Here is a 20,879-nt window from a genome sequence, read left to right on the forward strand (position 1 = left end):
TATTAAAAGTGTTTTACTGTGATTTCATGTGTTCAAGTTGCATAAATTATATCTACGATTCAGTTCCTGAAACGTTGTCTTTTTATGCTAAATAATGCCCATTTACAACACATTTGAACACCTTTCAAGTGCGTTTTTTCCTGCTATTAAAGTAACTTACGGTTTATCGGTCAAATCCTCAGTTCCCTAGGAAATAATCGTATCGCTTCTTGGCTCATTATGAATCAGACATGTTCAAAAGAGACGGTTCTCTGTTTAACGAGTCAGTGAGTTGTTGACTCGAGAACAGATCTGACCGAATCACGAACGAATCATTCATCTCCGGTTTGTGAACTGGTTCAGCTGATTCTTTAAAAGAATCGACTCAAATAATGATTCATTTACGAACCAGACATCGCTGGCGCGTGCACGCGCGCGAAAAACATTCGAGCAACGATTAACCTATCAAACATTTAGAATAGTTGTTCGAGATTAGCAGGAACAGGATGACACACATTTACATATCTTGATGAAGCTTTATATTATTCGATAATCTAAATCATGCAAGATTTGTAAATTAGATTTTAAAGTTGTTTTGGTGAAAGAGAATTCGACACCGATTTCATCCTAATGGAATATAAATGAACGCTTTGACAAATAATGGATATGTATATTGTGTTATAAGAAAAAAAACACGGTAGTATCCAGCAATACAAAGTGAAAAGCAAAATTGTTAAATGCCACTGAATTTAGTTAGTTGTAATTATATACACTAAAGCAGTGTGTATTTAAATAATAAAAGTGAGAGGTAAACAAACACTAAACAGCACGTTCACTGGGGTGAAAACATTGCGCAAGCGCCAAAGTTACATTTTAGGAATCCTTTCTGTAGGAAATCCTTTTACGAAACATAACACAAAAACAAACTTCGAATTCTGCTGCTTAATAAAACAAGTGTCCTTAAAGCCCGATTTAAATAAAACTCACCCTCGTGCCCAACACAAGTTGGCACTGATGGGGTCGAAGAAAGATAAGAATCGAGTGACCCAGTTGTGGCTCGTGACTCGTGAAATCACGTTGTGAGACTCAGTGTTATTAGTATTGGTCAAAAATGATCCGTGCTTTAGAGCCGACATTATACTATGTGTGTATTAAAATGAACATTAGGTAAGACCATTAAGTCTAGTGTGCACACTTATTTTGACAAAACAGACGCTAAATAGGCCTGTTGTTTTACAGTTTGAGGTAATAGGGAGTTAAACGTTAATTACATTTCGAAACTTTATGACAGGTACAACAAACATATTTGATTTTGTCCAACGTTTGTATTTGTATTTCTTTTTAAAGATGTCAGTAGTGAATCCACTCAGCTCCATTTTGTTTATCCATTTTGTTGAACCACTGTGCTCTTTTGGCTTGTTTTCTCTGCTTCTAGACCCAGGAAAATATAGCCGTGTGGCTACAGCAAACATAAAGTTAAGGCATACATATTGTTATGCATGTGCCAGATATGAAACATGTACATATTTATCAGAATTATATGATTAATCAGAATAACCCAGCTTGTCTTAGTTTTTTCAGAAATGTTTGTAATATTTCCCTATATAAACTTTTGTACATTGACATTTTTGGTCCTTAAAGCTGTTGGCTGCTAATCCAGTGTTTACTAGTTTGAAGACATCCAGTGAACTGGAAAATGTCAAAAATCCAGATCTCTTTTTGTTGCTGCCCTTATAGCAGGTGTGTCCAGTCCTGCAGAGTTTAGATCCAACCCCAAGTAAACACCTGAAGCAGTGAATTAAGGCCTTGCTAGACATACTAGAAACTTTCAGGGAGGTATGTTGAGGCAGGTTGGAGCTAAACCCTCCAGGACTGAGTTTGGACACCCCTGCTTTACAGAATACATACTGAAGACCAAACCCAATTAAACACACCTGAAGCAGCTAATCAAGGTCTTCAGACCTACTAAAAACTTCCAGGCAAGTGTGTTGGAGCTGCTTGGAGCTACACATTCGGCCCCCCCATGAGCAGGATTGGACACCCTTGCTGACAACAGTTCAATCACATCCATGTGGGCAATGAGTCATCTTTCCCATCTGAACACATTCTAACATACATTCATCTGAAAAAACAGTCTCATTTGTTACACTTAATGTGTATATAAATTAAATTAGAGGGATGGAAGTCTCTAGTGCAGCACCAATTAAGAGAACAACTGTTTATTTATTGTTGCTATAGTAAATAGGAGAGAAGACAAAATATTGATTGCTATGGAAATATATGTACAGTTTATTTACTGTAGTCAAAAGAGGAAGTGAATCAATGAGCAGTCTTTCTCTCACTTACTAATAATATAATGACGGGACGAAGAGAGGTAGGCCATGAGCAACAGAATAAAAGAACATCACTGCGCTTCAAAGCTCTTTCGAGATGAGCCCAGCCGTGCATTCCCGATCTGACTCTTAGTTCAGTCATTAATAACTTTACAGAATTTTTGTGAAAACTACACTCATGTAATCTGTATGATCGGTACCAGAAGATGACCTGAGCTCATGTGCTGCATGTTGAACAGTTACATAACTACACTCTAACGCGAAATCTGATAAGAAATTAAACTGAGCTGATGTACAACCTGCCTGACAACACATTGGTACATATTGTACATGAAAAGGGTCACGATCCCTACTAATCAGTATTAAAAGAACCTGTTCTACTGATCACTCCTACCTGGATGACTTCAATCTTCCTCCTCTCAATGCAAAAACAAATTAGCCCTTAAAATAGCTCACAACCCAAATGTATACATTCAAACATTTCTTTAACTATAATGGCTTCATTTTGTCCAATTTAGGATTCATGCCACTAGTTCATGCCTTTAAAAAAAACCATCATATTTTCAGGAAACAAAATATGGAAACTTGCATTTTAAAGCACCCACTCTGGAGTTCAAAGTCACACTTGGGTCTAGTTTTGTCACAGTCCCACAAGCACAAAGCAACAGGGAGACAAGAACTGCTCACTCATTCCATCACTCACTCTGCACAAGCAATGAAGACAGAAGCACATCAGATGAGCGTGTGGTCGGGTTAAACAGAACAGAACATAAAACAAAACAGTAGGTGAATCTGAAGTGATAAATTATTCTATTTAAAAGAGAAAAAAAATAAAAGGAACACTTTACAAACAAGATTTACAAATGACCTTCAGATACAAACCCAATGTGTCACATTCGCTGACCTTCATGTCTAATGCAGTTGCTATCCAAAATCAGACCTCCGAAAACTCATTAAACACTTGCAGCACTTAACCAAGCACGTATTAAAAGTCACACTGAGATTTGTGACCGTTGTTATTGAACTGTTAGTACTACAGCCTTTCCCCAAAGTAAAACATAACCACTTCTAAATTGTCTCCTGCTCAGCATGTGTCAAGTGTAGGAAAAGTCTCAGTTCTTGGGGAGGCCGAGCTTCTGCAGTGACCTTTGACCTGGAAGGGAGGACTGTGGCATCACTGTAGTTGGACTCTGTATGCACAAATTAGCAGTTTAACCTGTGGAAAAAGTGAAACACATGTCCTAATTACTACATTTTAAATATCATAAAGCTTGCTTAGCTCAGTTTCCACTTTTCCATGAAAAATCAAATGAAAGAATAATTCAGAATGGATCATTAAAAAGAACCAAACACAATGTTTCTCTAACGAATCAGACAATTTTTTATTCATATTGCCATGAATTTGAGGACAAAAAAATAAATAAAACGGGCATTCCAGTTGCATTTTAATGGAAGTAGCACAAGATTTTTTTTCTTCCATGCTGATGTACAACTGAGGAAAACTGATTATCAAAAGAGGAAAAAATGTAGGGCAGGACTTGGTTCTATCTGTCAGTTGTTGTTTGGATGTAGGCAGATCTGAATGCAATTAACTGGTCTAAATGATTAGAAACGTCTGTCATTTGACTGAAAGGTCAAGTTGCGATTTTTTATAAAGAATAACCAGGTCAAAAATGAACATAAGGATTAAATGTTCACAAAACAATCAATAACATGCATTTAAAAATTTGAATTTTATGCTAACTTTAACTTCCCTGATATTTCCAAAGAACCACAGATGTATATTGCGACCCAGTTAGCAACAAGTAACTATTATTTTACAGAGCCCTATCTCAATTTTTCATGCTTGCTTTGGTGTAGGGCTGAACAATTATTCAATATTAATATATATCGCAATATAAATTTTTTCCCCAATAATGGTAATATGATTTTTAAACATTTCTCATATTTCAATATACATTACCAGTGTTTCCTATTCATTGATTTATTTGTGGCAGTTGACTTAGTTGAATAAACATGAGCACTGCAAGTTTAAAAATCAAAACATGGCGCGCCCTACTTTGGTGCATGTTCAGGCATTTATAAAGCAGTATTTAAACCATCTCATACAGTTGTGTTCAAAATAATAGCAGTCCAACATCACTAACCAGATCAATCACTGTTTTTGGTAGAAATTATATTTCTACATGGCAAATATTTTACTAGTAGGTGTGGTAGAGTAATAGAAAACCAACAGTCATGACATGCATGCTGTTGATTCTGTGTAACTGAATCATTAATTGAAAAGGGCATGTTCAAAATAATAGCAGTGTGGAGTTTAATTAGAGAGGTAAATCATTCTGTGAAAAAACTAGTGTCAAACAAGTGGCCCTTATTTAAGGACGAAGGCAGCAAATGTTGTACTGTGCAGTTCTCGCTGAAAATCTGAGTAAAATGGGTCGTTCCAGACATTGTTCAAAAGAATAGTGTACTTTGATTAAAAAGTTGATTAGAAAGGGGAAAACATATAAAGAAGTGCAGAAAATGATAGGCTGCTCAGCTAAAATGATATCAAATGCTTTAAAATGGCAACCAAAACCAGAAAGATGTGGAAGAAAACGGAAAACTATCATTCGAATGGATCGAAGAATAGCCAAAATGGCAAAGACTCAGCCAATGATCAGCGCCAGGGTGATCAAAGAAAGTCTAAAATTACCTGTGAGTACTGTAACAATTAGAAGACGCCTGTGTGAAGCCAAGCTATCGGCAAGAAGACCCCGCAAAGTCCCATTGTTGAAAAAAATTAAGTGGTTACAATTTGCCAAAAGAACACATTGACTGGCCTACAGAGAAATGGTGCAATATTTTGTGGACTGATGAAGCAAGATTGTTCTTTTTGGGTCTAGGGGCCGCAGACAGTTTGTGAGACGACCCCCAAACACCGAATTCAAGCCACAGTACACTGTGAAGACAGTGAAGCATGGTGGCGCAAGCATCATGATATGGGGATGTTTCTCCTACTACATGTTGGGCCTATTTATCGCATTCGAGGGATCATGGATCAGTTTGAGTACATTAAAATACTTAAAGAGGTTATGTTGCCTTATGCCAAAGAGTAAATGCCCTTGAAATGGGTGTTTCAACAAGACAACAACCCCGAACACACCAGTAAGCGAGCAGCATCCTGGTTCCAGACCTACACGATTAACATTATGGATTGGCCAGCCCAATCTCCAGACCTTAATCCAATAGAAAACTTGTGGGGTGACATCAAAAATGCTGTTTCTAAGGCAAAACCAAGAAATGCAGAGGAATTGTGGTATGTAGTGCAATCGTCCTGGGCTGGAATACCTGTTCACAGGTGCCAGACTCCATGCAACACAGATGTGAAGCAGTTCTCAGAAACCATGGCTATACAACTAAATGTTAGTTCAGTCATTCACAAGAAAGCTAAATCTTCAAGCATTTTTCAGTTTATGCAGTAAATGTTTGACTTTGTAAAGAAAAATGCAGACACTGCTATTTTTTTGAACAGCCTTATATTACTTTTTTTCACTTTCTGTGAAGTAATACATTTTTCTTCATGTTGTGATTTAGAATAGAATGTGCAATGTTCCCAATGTGTGTATTTGAAGTAAAAATTGTTATAAGGATTTTGAGCTTTGCTCGATTTTTCAGACACACTGCTATTAATTTGAACACAACTGTATAAATAATAATGTGTTACAGTCTTCGGTACCTTTGCTGTGGGTGACTCTGCCAGACGGATGAACAGTTTGTTGGTTCCCTGAACAGGACTGAAAGAGTATATGAAATGGCTGTCCTGCAGGGGGAGCAGCACACAGTGTAAGAGAGACTGTAGACGTTCAACAGAACAAAGAGACAATACATTTGAATAAGGATCGATTGTGACATCAGTGTCTTACCAAGAAGATGGGCAGCTGAAACTTATCATTCAGGACGACAGCATGTACACTACAGGGCCCGCAGAGTCTAGCTGTGATCTCATTAAGGAAGTTTGCATGGAAGATAAAAAGCAGGATGCCAGATCCTGAGACAGAAAGCACAATAATAGCACACTAATTCGGAAAATAAAACTGCAGTAATTGGGAGTAGAAGAATTTGAAGCGAGTATTTCACCTTCTCCGGGTGTGTGTTGAGGGGGTTTGTAGTTGAATTCCAGTGAAAAATCTGGCCCCTCGCACAATCTGTGGCAAGCCAAAGGGAATACAGGTTCCAGCAGGGCCAGCCGCGTTTCAAAATAAGCTCTGATTGTCTCCTCCGCCACAGTTGATAACCTGCAAGATGCATTTCACATATGCCCCTTATTTTAATAGTGAGATTTTTATCCTGCCCGTGTTCTATATCTTTAAATATATGTGGAGGTGTTTGAGTAATGCAGCAATTAAACACTCACGTTTGCATGTGGTCTTTGATGAGATCATACACCATCAAATTGTTGCTAAGTTTGGCATAGTACAAGGCAGTGTTCTTGTGTTTAGACAAGATGTTGCAGTCAGCGCCATATTCCAACAGGAGGCGAACCACATCTGCATTGCCCCTCTTACAAGCCTTAGAAAGAATAATTCAACAATCAGCACTCAGTACACACCAAATATTATAACTTAAAAGTGCAAACTGTCTGATAGCTAAAGAATTACTTAATCATAATTTATTAACTTAATCTAAACTAAAAAAAAACAATATATAGTACCATACAAAAGTTTGGGGTCAGTATAATTTTTTATTTTTATTCATTTTATAATTTTTTATATTCAGCAAGGATGCTTTAAATTGAGAAACTGTTAGAAGTCACAGCAATGACATTTATAATGTTACAAAAAATTTCAACTTCAAGTAAATGCTATTATTAAAAATCTATTCATCAAAGAAACCTGAAAAAAGCATCACCGTTTTCAAAAAAATATTAGGCAACAAAACTGTTTTCAACATTGATAAATGTATCTCAAGCACCAAATCAGCATATTAGAATGACTTCCGCAGCATCATGTGACACTGAAGACTGGAGTAATGACTGCTGAAAATTCAGCTTTGCATCACAAGAATAAGATATAAGTTATTTTAAATTGTAATAATATTTCATATTATTTCTATTTCTACTGTGTTTTTGATCAAATACATGCAGTTCGATGACCTTAAAAGTTGTTTTTTCTTTCAAAAACATTTTTAACAGTGTTAATGACCCCACACTTTTGAATGATAGAGTATCAATCATAGGGTCATTAACAAACCAGTTTCTTTTGTAGAGATTTAACTCCCAGGTCAATATAACACCCTTCTCACCTTCATGAGAGCCGTTTCTCCACCCAGAGTTTGGGCATTTACAGATGCTCCTGCCTCGAGGAGAATGGCCACTGTTGTCAAGAAGTTCTGCACCAAACAGAACAGTGAGTTATTAAATAAATATGCTAATACTCTCTTATATTAGTGATTGGAGTGAAAACAGTCATCAAGAGAGTTCCTGAACAGAGCAGTGTTTTTCTGCACCTTTTCAGCAGCATGCATCAGGGCAGTGGTGCCATTCTTCTGTCTAGCGTTGACCTTCACTCCTTTCTTAATGAGCAGCCTGAGTATGTCATCCTGACCGCCTGCAGCAGCCAGCAGTGTTAAGGACATGCCGCTAGAGTCCTGCAGGTGGCAGCACAAACACAAAACATTCAAAGATGTTCACATGGCATCCTCCCAAACAGCACTTAAACCGAGGGATCAAGGTATGGCTGCCCTGCAAAAGGCCCAGTTAGCCTCTGCTAGTAGATGCTCGAATCTTGATACAAAAGGTAGGTTTATTTATTGATTCAATACAAATATTTCATTACATTATATTAGATGTTTTAAGAAATGTTAACAGATTTCTGCAAGTACTATAGACAAGTATGTTTGACTGAAAACACTGACTCAGTAATGGTTAACCCATGATGAACAACAGCAACATGACCCAGCTCTCTGATGGGTGATTAATAAAGATTCAAGACAGAGACAGGCAGAGAGGAAAAAAGAGGAAGAGCGAAAAGGAATTAAGTAACATACCTCCTGGTCCAGATTGTAGTCCTCTTTGGAACTAAGTGCACGTTTTACCGACAGGTAATTCCCATTCTTCACTGCTTCTCGCAGCTCAGCTGAAAGTTACATGGTAAACATAGCAAGGGAGAAGAGGAGAGGAAAACGAAGAAGAAAACTTAAATCAACTCAAAACTGAAATGTTACAATAAATGAAAGATGGGCCTGAAATAAGCCATTCAGGAGAGATTTGTGCTGTTGTTTTTCCGTGTAGGTTATCACTCACTGGGAGTTAAGGCCAGTGGAGAGAGATTCTCATCCTCTCCATTCAAGTGTTTCTGAAAGTCCTCCAGTGTCATCCAGTCCAGCTTGAGCTCCACCCCAAGATTAAGAGATGGCGGTCCCCTGTCTGTCACACAGAAACACTGTTATTAGCATCCAGAGATTCAAAAACAGCTTGGGTTCCCCACTATATCAGCTACCATATGCATAGCCTATAATACATATATAATAGAAAAATGCCAATTGATCAAATAGGATGTGTTCTTCCGTTTGAAAACAGCTACTGATTTGGGGCAAAAAACCCCCCCATCAAATTGCAATTTTTCTGATAAATATAGTTATTGCAATTTAAAAGCTTGTTTGTAGGCTTACAAATTGGCCAAAAATGGAGATTTTAAAAAATAAATATAAAAAAAAACCTCCATAAGAAATAAAGGAAAATTATGATTGTAATATTTCACTGTTAATTTAAGAGCATTTAAGAAAAATATTACATACATTACAAATATTACATAAAATATAATTTTACATACAACTTTAAACATAATCATCATCATCATGGGTGGGCTTAGTTTTGTCATTTTTACACGTTAAACCATCAAGCTTTAATTTTAAGCTTTTCTTTTGTTGACACTGCCTGTTGATAAGCACTTTTCATTATAAGTATGTAAAGATGGTTGGAGCTTGTCGTGACTTGAAATGCACATTGTCTTCAACTCGAACTCAGAGCAGATGCAGAGATGGGCTCGTGTGAAGCATTTACTGTGAACTGAGCTGCTCTGAGACACTGAAAACACCAGCTCACCACCTTCACTCTAAAACACACTGCGCATATTTAATTAAATCGCAAACTTTGCAGTTTGATAATCTCACTAAAATCGATAATCACAATTTTAGTTTTATTTCAATTATCCCAAGTGCAAATGAAAAGAATTGCAGGTGTCTCAAGTAGGGTTGGGTACCGAACTCGGTACTTTTAAGGGCACGGACCGAATTGCGTCGGTACTACCGAGTATCGATTCTCATTAAATCATTCGGTACCAAATTTCGGTACCTGATAACGCATTTGGGCGCATACGAGAGAGAGAGAGAGACCCTGTGACTTGTCACACCTGCAACTCTTTAAAACACAACACACAGGGCAAACCGAAATGTTCTGAAGTGTGCTTACATTTCTAGGGTCATATGACGCGGAGTCCATTCATATAAACGGAATTTACTTTATAGCGCGGAATGCCACGGAATTCATAATTTTTGGATGAATAAAAGAATGTCTGTCACTTAATTCGAATCGCGATATGAACTAGTGTATGTGAATATTAAAACGCAAAAAAACGGTTTAAATATGAATCCTGCATGTTGCGTTAGCCTCGGTATGTATGAACGGCGGAGACGCGGTTTTGTTTACTACACAAATACTGAAGCACACGTGAACTCGCGGTGATTTTCGGACTCTGCATCTCACAACATGAACACATGAACGTATAGGCTGTGAGTCACTTCATGAGAATTTTACCGTTTCATTTGAGAAAACCAGCATCATATCATACTGTATACACAGAAACTTCACGGCAACCTGTCAAAATAAAAGTGCGGTGTAACAGAAATATATTACTCTTGTATTACTTTTGTACAGTATAATGTACGTCTTTATACATTCCATTTACTGACAAATTTAAATAAAACAATTAAATGATAAAAATAATTGGTAACACTTTAGAATAGGGAACACTTATTCACTATTAACTATGACTTTTCCCTCAATAAATTCCTAATTGGCTGCTTATTAATAGTCAGTAAGGTAGTTGTTAAGTTTAGTTATTGGGTAGGATTAGGGATGTAGAATAAGGTCATGTAGAATAAGACATTAATATGTGCTTAATTAGTACTAATAAATGGCTAATATTGTAGTAATATGCATGCTAATAAGCAACTAGCTAAGAGTCCCTAAAATAAAGTGTTACCAAATAATTATTACAACCACATTAACCACTTAATTGTAGAAAAAATACAATTATTATTAACTTTTTTAAAGGAATATTCACACAATTTTTCTACCATGTATTAATATTAACAGTAAACCTCTGTTTGTTTGCCAAAAAATAAAAGGGTTTAATTTTCATTTGATTAAAAATAAATGTTTCATGCCTTCATTTGATTATCAGAAAAAATAAAACAAGAATTTCTGGAAGAAATTGTAGGGCCTTATTGTTCAAAATGTTGAAATTGAGAGTTTTGGACTTATTTTTTCACTGACATAAATGTTTTTGTTATTACACAGAGAGTAAAGTACCGAAAAAAGGTACCGTTGGGTACCGGTACCGAATTTCAGGTACCGATACCGGCACCGTACCGGTTCAAATGTGAACGGTACCCAACCCTAGTCTCAAGACGTGTTCAAAAACTGAATCTCTTTTTGCCAAATACAAACCAGGAGTTTTGTCTGAGCGCTCCATGGTCTCCTGAGAGTCCTGATTGTCATCGCAGGCGGTGAAGACCCGTGATTCACTGTCATCCCTCCTTCTCCTCTTCTTGTCCTTCCATCTGGAGTCTTCTGTTGAGTCAGGAGACGCTATTGACTCAGTCATGGACTTCCTTTCCAGCCGCTCTTGCCGGGCCTCCTCTGCAAGCCTTTGTGCCTCCTCCATGCGTGCTTTTCTCTCCCGTTGGGCTTCCTCTATTCTCTCTTTCTTCTTTCTCTCCTCTTCTTCAATCCTTTCTTTCCTCTTTCTCTCCTCTTCTTCCAACTTTTCTTTCCTCTTCCTTTGCTCTTCCTCTCTCTGCTCTCGTTGTAATTCCTCCTTAGACTTGGGGGCCAGCTCGTCTGATTTATCACTTTTCTCCATCTCAGATGAACCCTTCTCCTGTTTCTCATCGATCTCCAAAGAGACAGGACTCTGACCAGGTCGAGGCACTGGTAGGAGAAGAATGTAGTGGTTAATCAGACAAAACACACAAGACCATTAAAAATTTAATTGAGCTACAAATTTATTTTACCATCTTTTGCCTTCTCAGTCTTGTCTGAATCAGGTTTCCGTGCAGGAGACTGCTTTGACAATTTAGATTTCTTGTCATTTTTCCCTGCACCCTGTAAAACAAGTGGGAAAAAAGTCAAATCACAAACATAAAACTTAAATATTTTGAAGGCAAATAATCATTTATGTCTGTAATATAAAAATGTTAATATGTAAACTATCATTGAATTGGTTGCAGTAAAATATGAAATTAAATTAATACTTTTATTTAATGAAGACATTAAATTGATCAAAAGTGACAGTAAATACAAAGATTCATGAAAAAAAAAACAATTTTCACCAAAAATATTAAGGAGCAAAACTGTGTTCGATATTGATAAGTAATTAGCATGAAATCATATTAGAATGATTTCTGAAGGCCCATGTGACACTGAAGACTGTATAACTGTTGAAAATTCAACTACAGGAATAAATTACATTTTAAAATATATTCAAATAGAAAACAGATGAGAAAATTTAAATTGAAATAAACTGTAATATTGTGAATCATTATTAAAAAAAATTTTTTTTTAAATTGTAAAAAGTTTTGCTGTATTTTGGTCAAATAACACTTGGTGAGAATAAGAGACTACTTAATTAGCTTAATAATAATAATCTGGTACTAGTTGTTTTAACAGGTGTAGTACCTTATGACAAAATTGCCAAAAAAAGGTAAGGAAGAGAATGGGTTACATCAGACCTGTACCTTTGGAGTTGCATTCTTGTTCTGGTCTGCTTGTCTCCTTGGTACACGATCTTTTGCTTCACAGTTCAACAGGAACTTCTCAAACAAGTTAGAGGCGCCTCCCTTCTCACCAGCTTCTTCCTTCGGCTCCTCGTCTTTGGCCTTGATGGGGGCTGTTGATGCTGTGGAGGATGAGGAGGAGGAAGATGCAGATGAGAGCTTCTGAGAAGGTGGGGTTGCTTCCTGCCCTTTGCTTTTAACCTTTGACTTGGGTGCAGACGTAGCTCCCCCCGTGTCACTAGAGTCGGGCTCCTCCTCGCTGCGAGAAGACTTGCTAGTGCTCTTGCTACTAGTAAAGCTCTTGTGCTTGCTTGCACCACTTTCTTTAGGTGTGGCTGTTGAAACCTCTACTTTTTTAGGCTTCTTATCTTGAATCAGGTCTTTGAAACCTTGCAGCTTCAGGTCAGACTTGGCCTTTTTCTGCTTGGCCTGCTTGAGATCACCTCCACTCTCACTCCTCACAGATTTGTCTGTGGTTTTTGCTGTAGTGGTTTTGAAGGAATCATTTGTTTCTGTGTTCGTCGTATCATCCGTGTGGGACTCAGAGGGCACGTCGCTCTTCTCATCCTCTTCATCCGAAGAATCAATCTCTCTTTTTGACTTTAGTTTCTTTTTCTTGCGGTCCTCTCCACTCTCTTTCTTCTGCTTTCCTCCATCTTTATGTTTGTCAAGCTTCTTTTGTTTCTTAGGAGTAACTGGGGCATCGTCCTCATCAGAGTCAATGAGCCTCTTCTTCATGTCTTTTTTAGGAGGTGCAGGGGAAGGATCCCTGCTCTCCATCTCCTCCTCATCAGACTCAGGTGCAGGCAGAGGCTTATCTTCCCGCCATTTCTCCTTTTTCTTCTTCTTCTTTTCCTTCACAGGCATCTCATCATCTGATTCCTCAACTCTCTTCTTTTTCTTCTTCTTTATAGGTGATTCTTTGTGTTTTTCTTTGTCACTTTCACTCTCAGAATCAGCATCGAACAGATCACTCTTCATGGGCAGCTTCTAGGTACAATGGAGCACAATCAATATTCACAAAGACTGCATCATAAAACCAGATATAGCATTGTATGTACAAGCTCTTAGAAAAACTGCAATCATGTGAACACACATCTAAACAGTCTCACCATGCCAGTTTCCTTCTTTGGCTTCATCTCAGCCAGGGCCTTCTTGTAGGCAAGCAGCACCTCCCTGCAGTCGTCCAAGTGTGCCTCAGGCTCCCAGGTGTCATCGTCCGATGAATAGTTCTTCCATCGCACCCGGTACAGCACCACTCCCTGTAAAAATGTCAGAGGTCAAAGATCATGGCCTGCCAGAGGGATATCTACAATCTCCAGACAGTATTGGCAGTAATGTACATTAAAGGTGCAGTAGGAGATCTTGGAAAATGCTAACTTTAGCCTGATAGTACTGAAAGCATACGTCCCACCCTCCCTACAAATCACCACCCAAAGCCACGCCTCCTGAACACGAACAGACCAGATGACCAGAGACATCATTGCTACAATACATCAAGTGTCATTCACCAGTGAGAAAACTTTATAGTACAGTTAGTAACAGTACTACAATACCAGGAGGAAGGTAAGGTTGTTGATGTTTGAATGCCATTCTCGCTTTGTCTGCATAGCGTACGTGAACGCGCTGATGACGTATCCTGTCTGCGAGAACCGGGTGCGCAGAGGTATGCAAATACATGTTGACAGGTAGGTAGGAAAGTCTGGTCGTTCTTGGTCCTATGCCTTCCACAGAATATATAAATACATTTAGACCACTTTAACTTAATGATTGCTATTGGGATGTGAAGAGACTTTCAACCAGCATAACAAAAAATGTTTCTGAAGACAATCACCTCTTGCACCTTTAAAACCTTCAATCACTCATTAAAGGGTTGTGAAACCTCCTATTTTAGCACCTGTTAGTTTAGGTTTGAAAAATCCTAAAAAAGTGTAAGGCAAGCTGTGGAGTGGTGAGAAAAGGTGAACACAACAAAGGCTTCTGATCCATTTTACCTCAGTCTCATTAGAGTTGGAGCACATGCAACAAAATGAACAAATGCATTATATAAGGCTTTGTGCAAGCCATAATTTATAAATCACATAGCAGTTTGTATTTGTACTCTACACTGAAATACACATGCACTCCCTGTTGCACTTTTAATAACTTTTGATACTTATTTTGCCATGTTTATAAGCGGCTTGATCGGTTATGTCAAGGAGACCAGTTTCACTCACAGTGTGGATGGATTGTTTTTTTGTCTATGTAAGAGAATTTTAAAATACATTAAATCTGAAGAAAATTGTTAAAATAAATACAAAAATAAAACTCAATATAAATATAAAATAATAACAATAACAACAATAAATATAGCTGCTAGCAGCGATTACCGGGGCCAAGCCCGTTTGGGCTGTTTTTGGCCTGTTTGAAAGTTGGGACTTTATTCGGATGTTTTTAAACGTTGCACGGTTTCCACGGTTAAACACCCTTATGAAAATTAACCATGTTTTTTTTTGTTTGTTTTTGTAGTAACCATGGTTTAACTATGGTTTTGTAGTAAAACCATAGCAACTACGAAATTAATCATGGTTTTACTGCAGTAATCATGATTTATCTATAGTTTTGGTAGAAAACCATAATTGCAAAATGAACTATGGTTTATATAACTGTAGTAAAACCATGGTATCAGAACCATGGTTTGCACCAAAAAACCACGGTTACTACAGTCATGGTTAACTACAGTTTTACTATAGTAAAACCATGGTTAATTTTCGTAAGGGACTTGCTACACATTGAATTTGTATAGAATCTTCAGAGCTATGGCCTTTTGATTTACACAGATTCTGAAGCTCCATAATTCAAGTGACTCAACTCAAAATTAAGATTTTGTATATAGATATGTACTATTTAATAAGCTTAGATGAGATGATACTTTGAAAAGCACAACATCTGGAAAAGAAGCAACTTCAGCATCATTTCTTGCCACAGCAAATATGCTGGTCTGGACATGTGTGACACCGGTTCAAACCCACGACCCAACGGTTCACGAAACAGCGGCTTAGCAGAGCGCCACTCAGTTGGTCACTTTTACTGGGCTGCAGAGGAAAGGTTTAGATGTGAGAATGATCTCCCCAATATAGTGCTTTAGCATTTTAACCAGCGTAATATGCAAAGTTAATTTAATTGTAACGCAGCTTATGGTTAACTTGATAGCTGAAGAGTCGCATTAAATAGTATGGTAACTGGTTAGCCTGTAACTTATTAGCATGATAAGCTTACGAGCAAAAGACGACAAACACGGGCACAGTCAACTTTCCAGAGGAATTTCTTGGGAACGGTAGTGAATATCAAAAATCTGTTCAGTCATTTCTGTGCAGCTCAGTCCGAAGATCATCTGAGCCAAGTTTGGGAAGAATTGGACAGATTTTGAAGGAGGAGTAGCAATAAAACTGTTTTTCATTTAATTCAATATGGCTGATACGTACATTAATGGAAAATGACAAATGAGACAACGTCAGAATCGGCATGACCCAAGGAATCCATAGACATAAATATTATATTTTTCTGACTGACTCTTCAAAAGTTATAAGCGACAATGTGAATTTTTGGTATGTCACGACCCATAGGTGGCGCTATTCCCAACTTTGGCATGGACCCTCAGATCATGGTGTTGATGATGCGTACCAAGTTTCGTTTCGATTGATCAAAGTTTGGCGAGATACAGCCTCTGAACCAATTTCGGTCGACCTCGTTAAGTTCACAACATCATAACTTTTGAACAAACATGAATAAAAAAAATCTGTTCAGTCATTTCTGTGCGGCTCAGTCCAAAGATCATCTGAGCCAATTTTGGGAAGAATTGGATCAATTTTGAAGGAGGAGTAGCGAAAAGACAGAATACTGTACTTTTCAAAATGGCCGCTACTGTAATGGGTGGAGTCTTAATGTAAGCTATTGAATGTGTTCAGCACGAAGAGCTTAATCAGGTGTACTAAGTTTCATTTTTCTAGAATTAGGGGTTTGTGAGTTATTACCATTTCAATGTTTAATTTTTGAACTGGTGGTGGCGCTATAGAGTTGGTTCTAGAGACCCCAAAGTTGGTCAGATCACTAGTCATGGCCATCTCTACAACTGTGCCTATTTTCATCATTTTCCTATTTTCCCTTCATAGGGCTGCCATAGACTGCCATTGGACGAAAATAATAATAATAATAATAATAAAGAAAACATACGATTTCAATAGGGGCTACAGCCCATTCTGGGCTTGGCCCCTAATGATGATGACAAACATAAAACTAAAATGAAAATTGAAGATATACAAATAAAGGCTAATTTAAAAATATTGATAAGTACTGTATTACAAACAGTATATAAATAATACAAAAGTAACACTGACTAGCACTTCAAAAACACAGATTGAGAAGAAGATACAGCATGACATACATTTTATCTTGTAATTTAACTTTGTTTTTATAACATAAAAATACTACTAAGGCTGTAGTGTCAGACGTCTACCTCACATTATCACTAGCGTCATGCACTACATGAGAGAACGATGAGAAGGGTGATGTTTATAGGAGGCATTAATGCTTAGCAGACACATCCCAAGCACCACAGGTTAGTTTCAAAGGGAAGTTCATTATCGGCTGCGTTGCTAAGTAACAAACACAGCTGATTCCCTGCTCCTCTAATTTCCTGTGACTCTATCTGGAGGATTAATAATAGCTGAAGATCAAAGCCAAATAATATGTTTTAATCCCATTTGACAGAGTGGATGGGATTTCTTTCCTCTTTTACATCTACCGGTTTCACGACTTTGGCAAGCAACTCAGCATACTTTTATGGCTGTTGTATGTTAACCCAAATCTGTCTTTGTCTTAAAGTGTGAGATACTGCTAGTAGGTTCAGACCTATTTCAAGAGCCTTGGCTTAGATTAGAGTGCTAGTTTCCTGTACAACTGCCTCTGCGCAGGAACAAGCAACAGTGAGAAGCAGTTAATCACTGTATTTATGTAAACAAGTGAGTTAAAGACATGATTGTCTGTGTGCGTGCCAAAGCGCAGTAGTCTAGTAAGCACAGGCTGTCAGTTGATCTGAGAGTAGTTGTTACTGGCTCACAGCCATCACTGACTGTCTTGCGTAGCAGTCAGTATGAATGGACACCCCTTGGATAAAGTCGTGATGGATGCTGAGACTGACACACAGAGACACAGATAGAACTATTTCTCATTCAAAAAGCTGTATATTATTACAGCTTTCTTGCAGGGTCACAAATGAACAAGGTCTCAATACAAAAATACCACTGGAAATGACTATAAGGTATCATATATTCAAAATAAGAGGGCAAACAAATGACCAATTTTTCTATGTAATCAAATTAACATATAGTGACCTTCAGCAGTCATAGAAATTGGTATCTGCTTTCTCGGAGTTGATTGTTGTTTAACACACTACTGTTCAAAAGGCGTCTGTAAGATTTGTTTTCTCTTATGCTCACCAAAGCTGCATTTATTTGATCAAAAATACAGTAGAACAGCGATATTGTCAAATGCAATGGTGTAAAAAACGTTTATTATAATTAATGTTGAAAACAGTTGTGCTGCTTAATATTTGTGAAAACCGTGATACATTCTCTACATTCTTTTTGATCTTACTGACCCCATACATTTGTATAGTATTGTATATTTAACATGTGTTTGTTGCTGTATAATATAAATCGATCAACCAATCATTTAAAAAAATTGGGTAAAGTATAGCCTTTATTGTGCTATGACATCTTGTGCACAGATCTCAGGTAGTTCTGAATACAGTATTGATTTAATTTAATACACGATCCATAATTGTTTCAGACTAAGAATTTCATGTAAGTTCTGAAGTATGTGATAATAAATGGATGCCCTTTGTTTTATTTACATTTATGCATTTAGCAGACGCTTTTATCCAAAGCGACTTACATTGCATTCAAGTTACAGTTTTTACATTTTATCAGCTCTTGCTTTCCCTGGGAATCGAACCCATGATCTTGGCGTTGCTAGCGCCATGCTCTACTATTTGAGCTACAGGAAAGACTTATATAGTTATATAGTTGTTTTATATAGTTAGGAAAAATGGCATGCCCTCACAAGAAACTAAAATAATGAAAAGCTTATTTCTGACACTGATTTTGAGCAATTACATGCAATAACAGCAATAACACTTTAACAACAAAATGCTGTGGTAAAAAAGGAGATATAAGAGGCAGCAGTGAGAAAGCAGTGAAATGGGACAATACTGAAAAAATAATAGTGAAATATTGTTGCACACATACGCTTAAAATATGACATTAGGCTCCATGTATCTTTAAAAAGAAATTTTACCCACGTCTAGACAATATTATAAGACCCACTGAGGAAGACCCTCTTACATTCAAATACACCCAGTTACCTCACACATTACAGATACGACAAATCAGTGACTGCAGTAGATCTGACTCTAGTTCAAAGGACACCGAGCACTACAAAATTGGATTTTACATGCCTTGTGTGTTATCTGTCCTCTAAACACTGACCTTCTCAATACACTTTACCAAGGCTTATCAATCTCCACCAACAGAGTTTCAGCTACAACCGAGTTTGTAATTCTCTTCCATCACTTGTCAGTTAAACTCTTTTTCTGCTCACTCCACTTCATTATCTGTCTTCCTTTTCCTCTAAGTTATTTAATAACAAACCTCCCATTGTCACTAACACCTGTTCTTTGAGTATTAATGACGCACAGAGTTCCACAAACACACACACACACACACACACCCTTGTGACACTTCTAGATTAGGCGCTGCTGAATGTAGCTTCACCAAAATAAACTGAAGCTGTCTGGCATGAAGTGATCAGTCATTCTTGCATTTAACACAGCTGGAACAACCGTAATAAAACAGTCTTCCAGAAATCATTCAGTCAACATTTCACATCTGCTCAGGCAACCCAGGATCTCCAGACCTGAAGGTGATGAAAGTGATCTGTAACGTGATATTCCCCTCTTTCTCTCTTTATGAGAGCCCAAGAGGACTTTGCATAAAGAACCTAGACAGGAACAGGGAAACACAGACTCCAAACAGATCCCAACACCATCTCACATCTCCAATACACACTTCCACAGACCAAATCCGTGTCTAAAACGGCTCCCAACAGCACCACTATTTAAGTGTTGTAACTATATCTTAAATTAATCTAAACTAATGAAAATAAATATTCCATTCTAATGAAGATAAATGATTTATAAAGCAAAATGCTGAATCATTGTTACGCATTCCCGTCAGTAGGACCATGCATGAAGGGCTAACAAGACAAACGCGATTCATCTATCACGCATTGTGTGTTCGTAAGAGATTTATTTGTTTAGTTTTTTTTAAGTTTACATTTGTGAACTTGCATGTTGTGTGATCAGAAGCATGCGCATAAGATTTAGTCATTCATAAGTCTCTCTGTTTTCTATTCATTTCCATCCAAAGAGAACTAATAATGTGCCATTCCAGATATAATAGCGCGTGTATGGATGCTGTAAACAAGGGCGCATATAAACCTTTGAATGACTGTCACTGCTGTCAGTGTTCAGCTCCACATAAAACGCCACCGGTAGTGTTCGGCACTCATTTTGGCCGTGGATAGATTCAGTACTGGGTTTACAGTGGAAATTTATCTGGATTTTAAGCCGATTTGATGTAAACAACAAGAGCCGTTGACACTGAATTTGACTCGCGCCTTTACCCGTGGCTCAACCTGAGCTAACCGTCAGAAAGTTACAACGAATGAATACAGCCTCTCTGCCCAGCGGGAAGTTGGTGTTTTAAGGCGAACATGCCGTAAAATCACCCTTTGGACTATTTCTTTGGCCTCATCCTATGAATTATACACGTGTGTACAGTATTTATTAAGGACAGTAATAGCGACATGCTACGTCGCTAGCAAGATGGCATCCGCAGCTCTGCCACAAACACTCTCTCACCTCCTCCATTCGCATGTCAATAATCCTCTCCACTTCATATACATCTTCTTCATCCTGTTCGCTGTCTCCAGGCTCCGCTCTCTCGGCTCCGGAAGCCATTTATGCTTTAAATAAGCAAAATATTGACGCTATGTGTTGTATAGATGCGTGCTAACAGCATGAAGGCCGCACGGCAGCCGAACTATTGCGCGCACACACACGGACACAGCAGCAGCAGCTCACTGTCTCGATAGTACTCAGTGTTGCCAGATCCCACAAGAAAGACGCGCAATATGGCCTGGAAAAAAAACACAATCAAGGTCGCATGTGGGGAGCGGACGTGGCAACATGGGGAGTACTACTACAGGAGGAGGATCCCTGTGTGTGTGTCTATGGTGTAAACCGTGACAGATGATATGACTGAGGTTATCTTCTCCCAGGGCTAAATATATCACAGGCGACAAATAGACAACTAGAAAAATGAGGCTAAGTGACTTTCGTTAAACTATATCTTTTGACTTTTCAAGATGTTAAACATCTAAAATAAATATTTCATTTACATAATAAATGAAATCAAATATTTATTTTTT

General features: G+C 37.8%; 1 protein-coding gene across 2 annotated transcripts; it reads right to left on the minus strand.

Moving 5' to 3' along the window:
• Window positions 1–2,182: 2,182 nt before the first annotated feature.
• mphosph8 (M-phase phosphoprotein 8) lies at window positions 2,183–20,676 on the minus strand. Of its 2 annotated transcripts, none has more exons than XM_058786283.1 (14): window positions 20,311–20,676; window positions 13,463–13,612; window positions 12,312–13,340; window positions 11,589–11,679; window positions 11,023–11,505; window positions 8,596–8,718; window positions 8,340–8,428; window positions 7,800–7,940; window positions 7,596–7,682; window positions 6,709–6,863; window positions 6,432–6,589; window positions 6,218–6,342; window positions 6,031–6,114; window positions 2,183–3,528 (listed from the first exon to the last, which is right to left on the minus strand). In XM_058786283.1, exons 1-14 carry the CDS (start codon window positions 20,407–20,409, stop codon window positions 3,487–3,489), a joined length of 2,856 nt encoding a protein of 951 aa, XP_058642266.1. In that variant the 5' UTR covers window positions 20,410–20,676; the 3' UTR covers window positions 2,183–3,486. The 2 variants fall into 2 exon arrangements, with proteins under 2 accessions (XP_058642266.1, XP_058642267.1); XM_058786284.1 differs by having other exon boundaries at window positions 12,312–13,337; window positions 20,311–20,675.
• Between the last annotated feature and the right edge of the window lie 203 nt (window positions 20,677–20,879).

This window comes from Onychostoma macrolepis, chromosome 09 (assembly GCF_012432095.1).
Source record: "Onychostoma macrolepis isolate SWU-2019 chromosome 09, ASM1243209v1, whole genome shotgun sequence".
Lineage (NCBI taxonomy): Eukaryota > Metazoa > Chordata > Actinopteri > Cypriniformes > Cyprinidae > Onychostoma > Onychostoma macrolepis.

Excerpts from the sequence above, each read along its gene's own strand:
- mphosph8 (XM_058786283.1), bottom strand. The coding sequence starts at position 20,409 with ATGGCTTCCGGAGCCGAGAGAGCGGAGCCTGGAGACAGCGAACAGGAT. Across the intron at positions 11,506-11,588 it reads GACTGAGAAGGCAAAAGATG|TGCCTCGACCTGGTCAGAGT; the intron begins GTAAAATAAATT and ends TTCTCCTACCAG. Across the intron at positions 7,683-7,799 it reads TGATGCATGCTGCTGAAAAG|AACTTCTTGACAACAGTGGC; the intron begins GTGCAGAAAAAC and ends TGTTTGGTGCAG.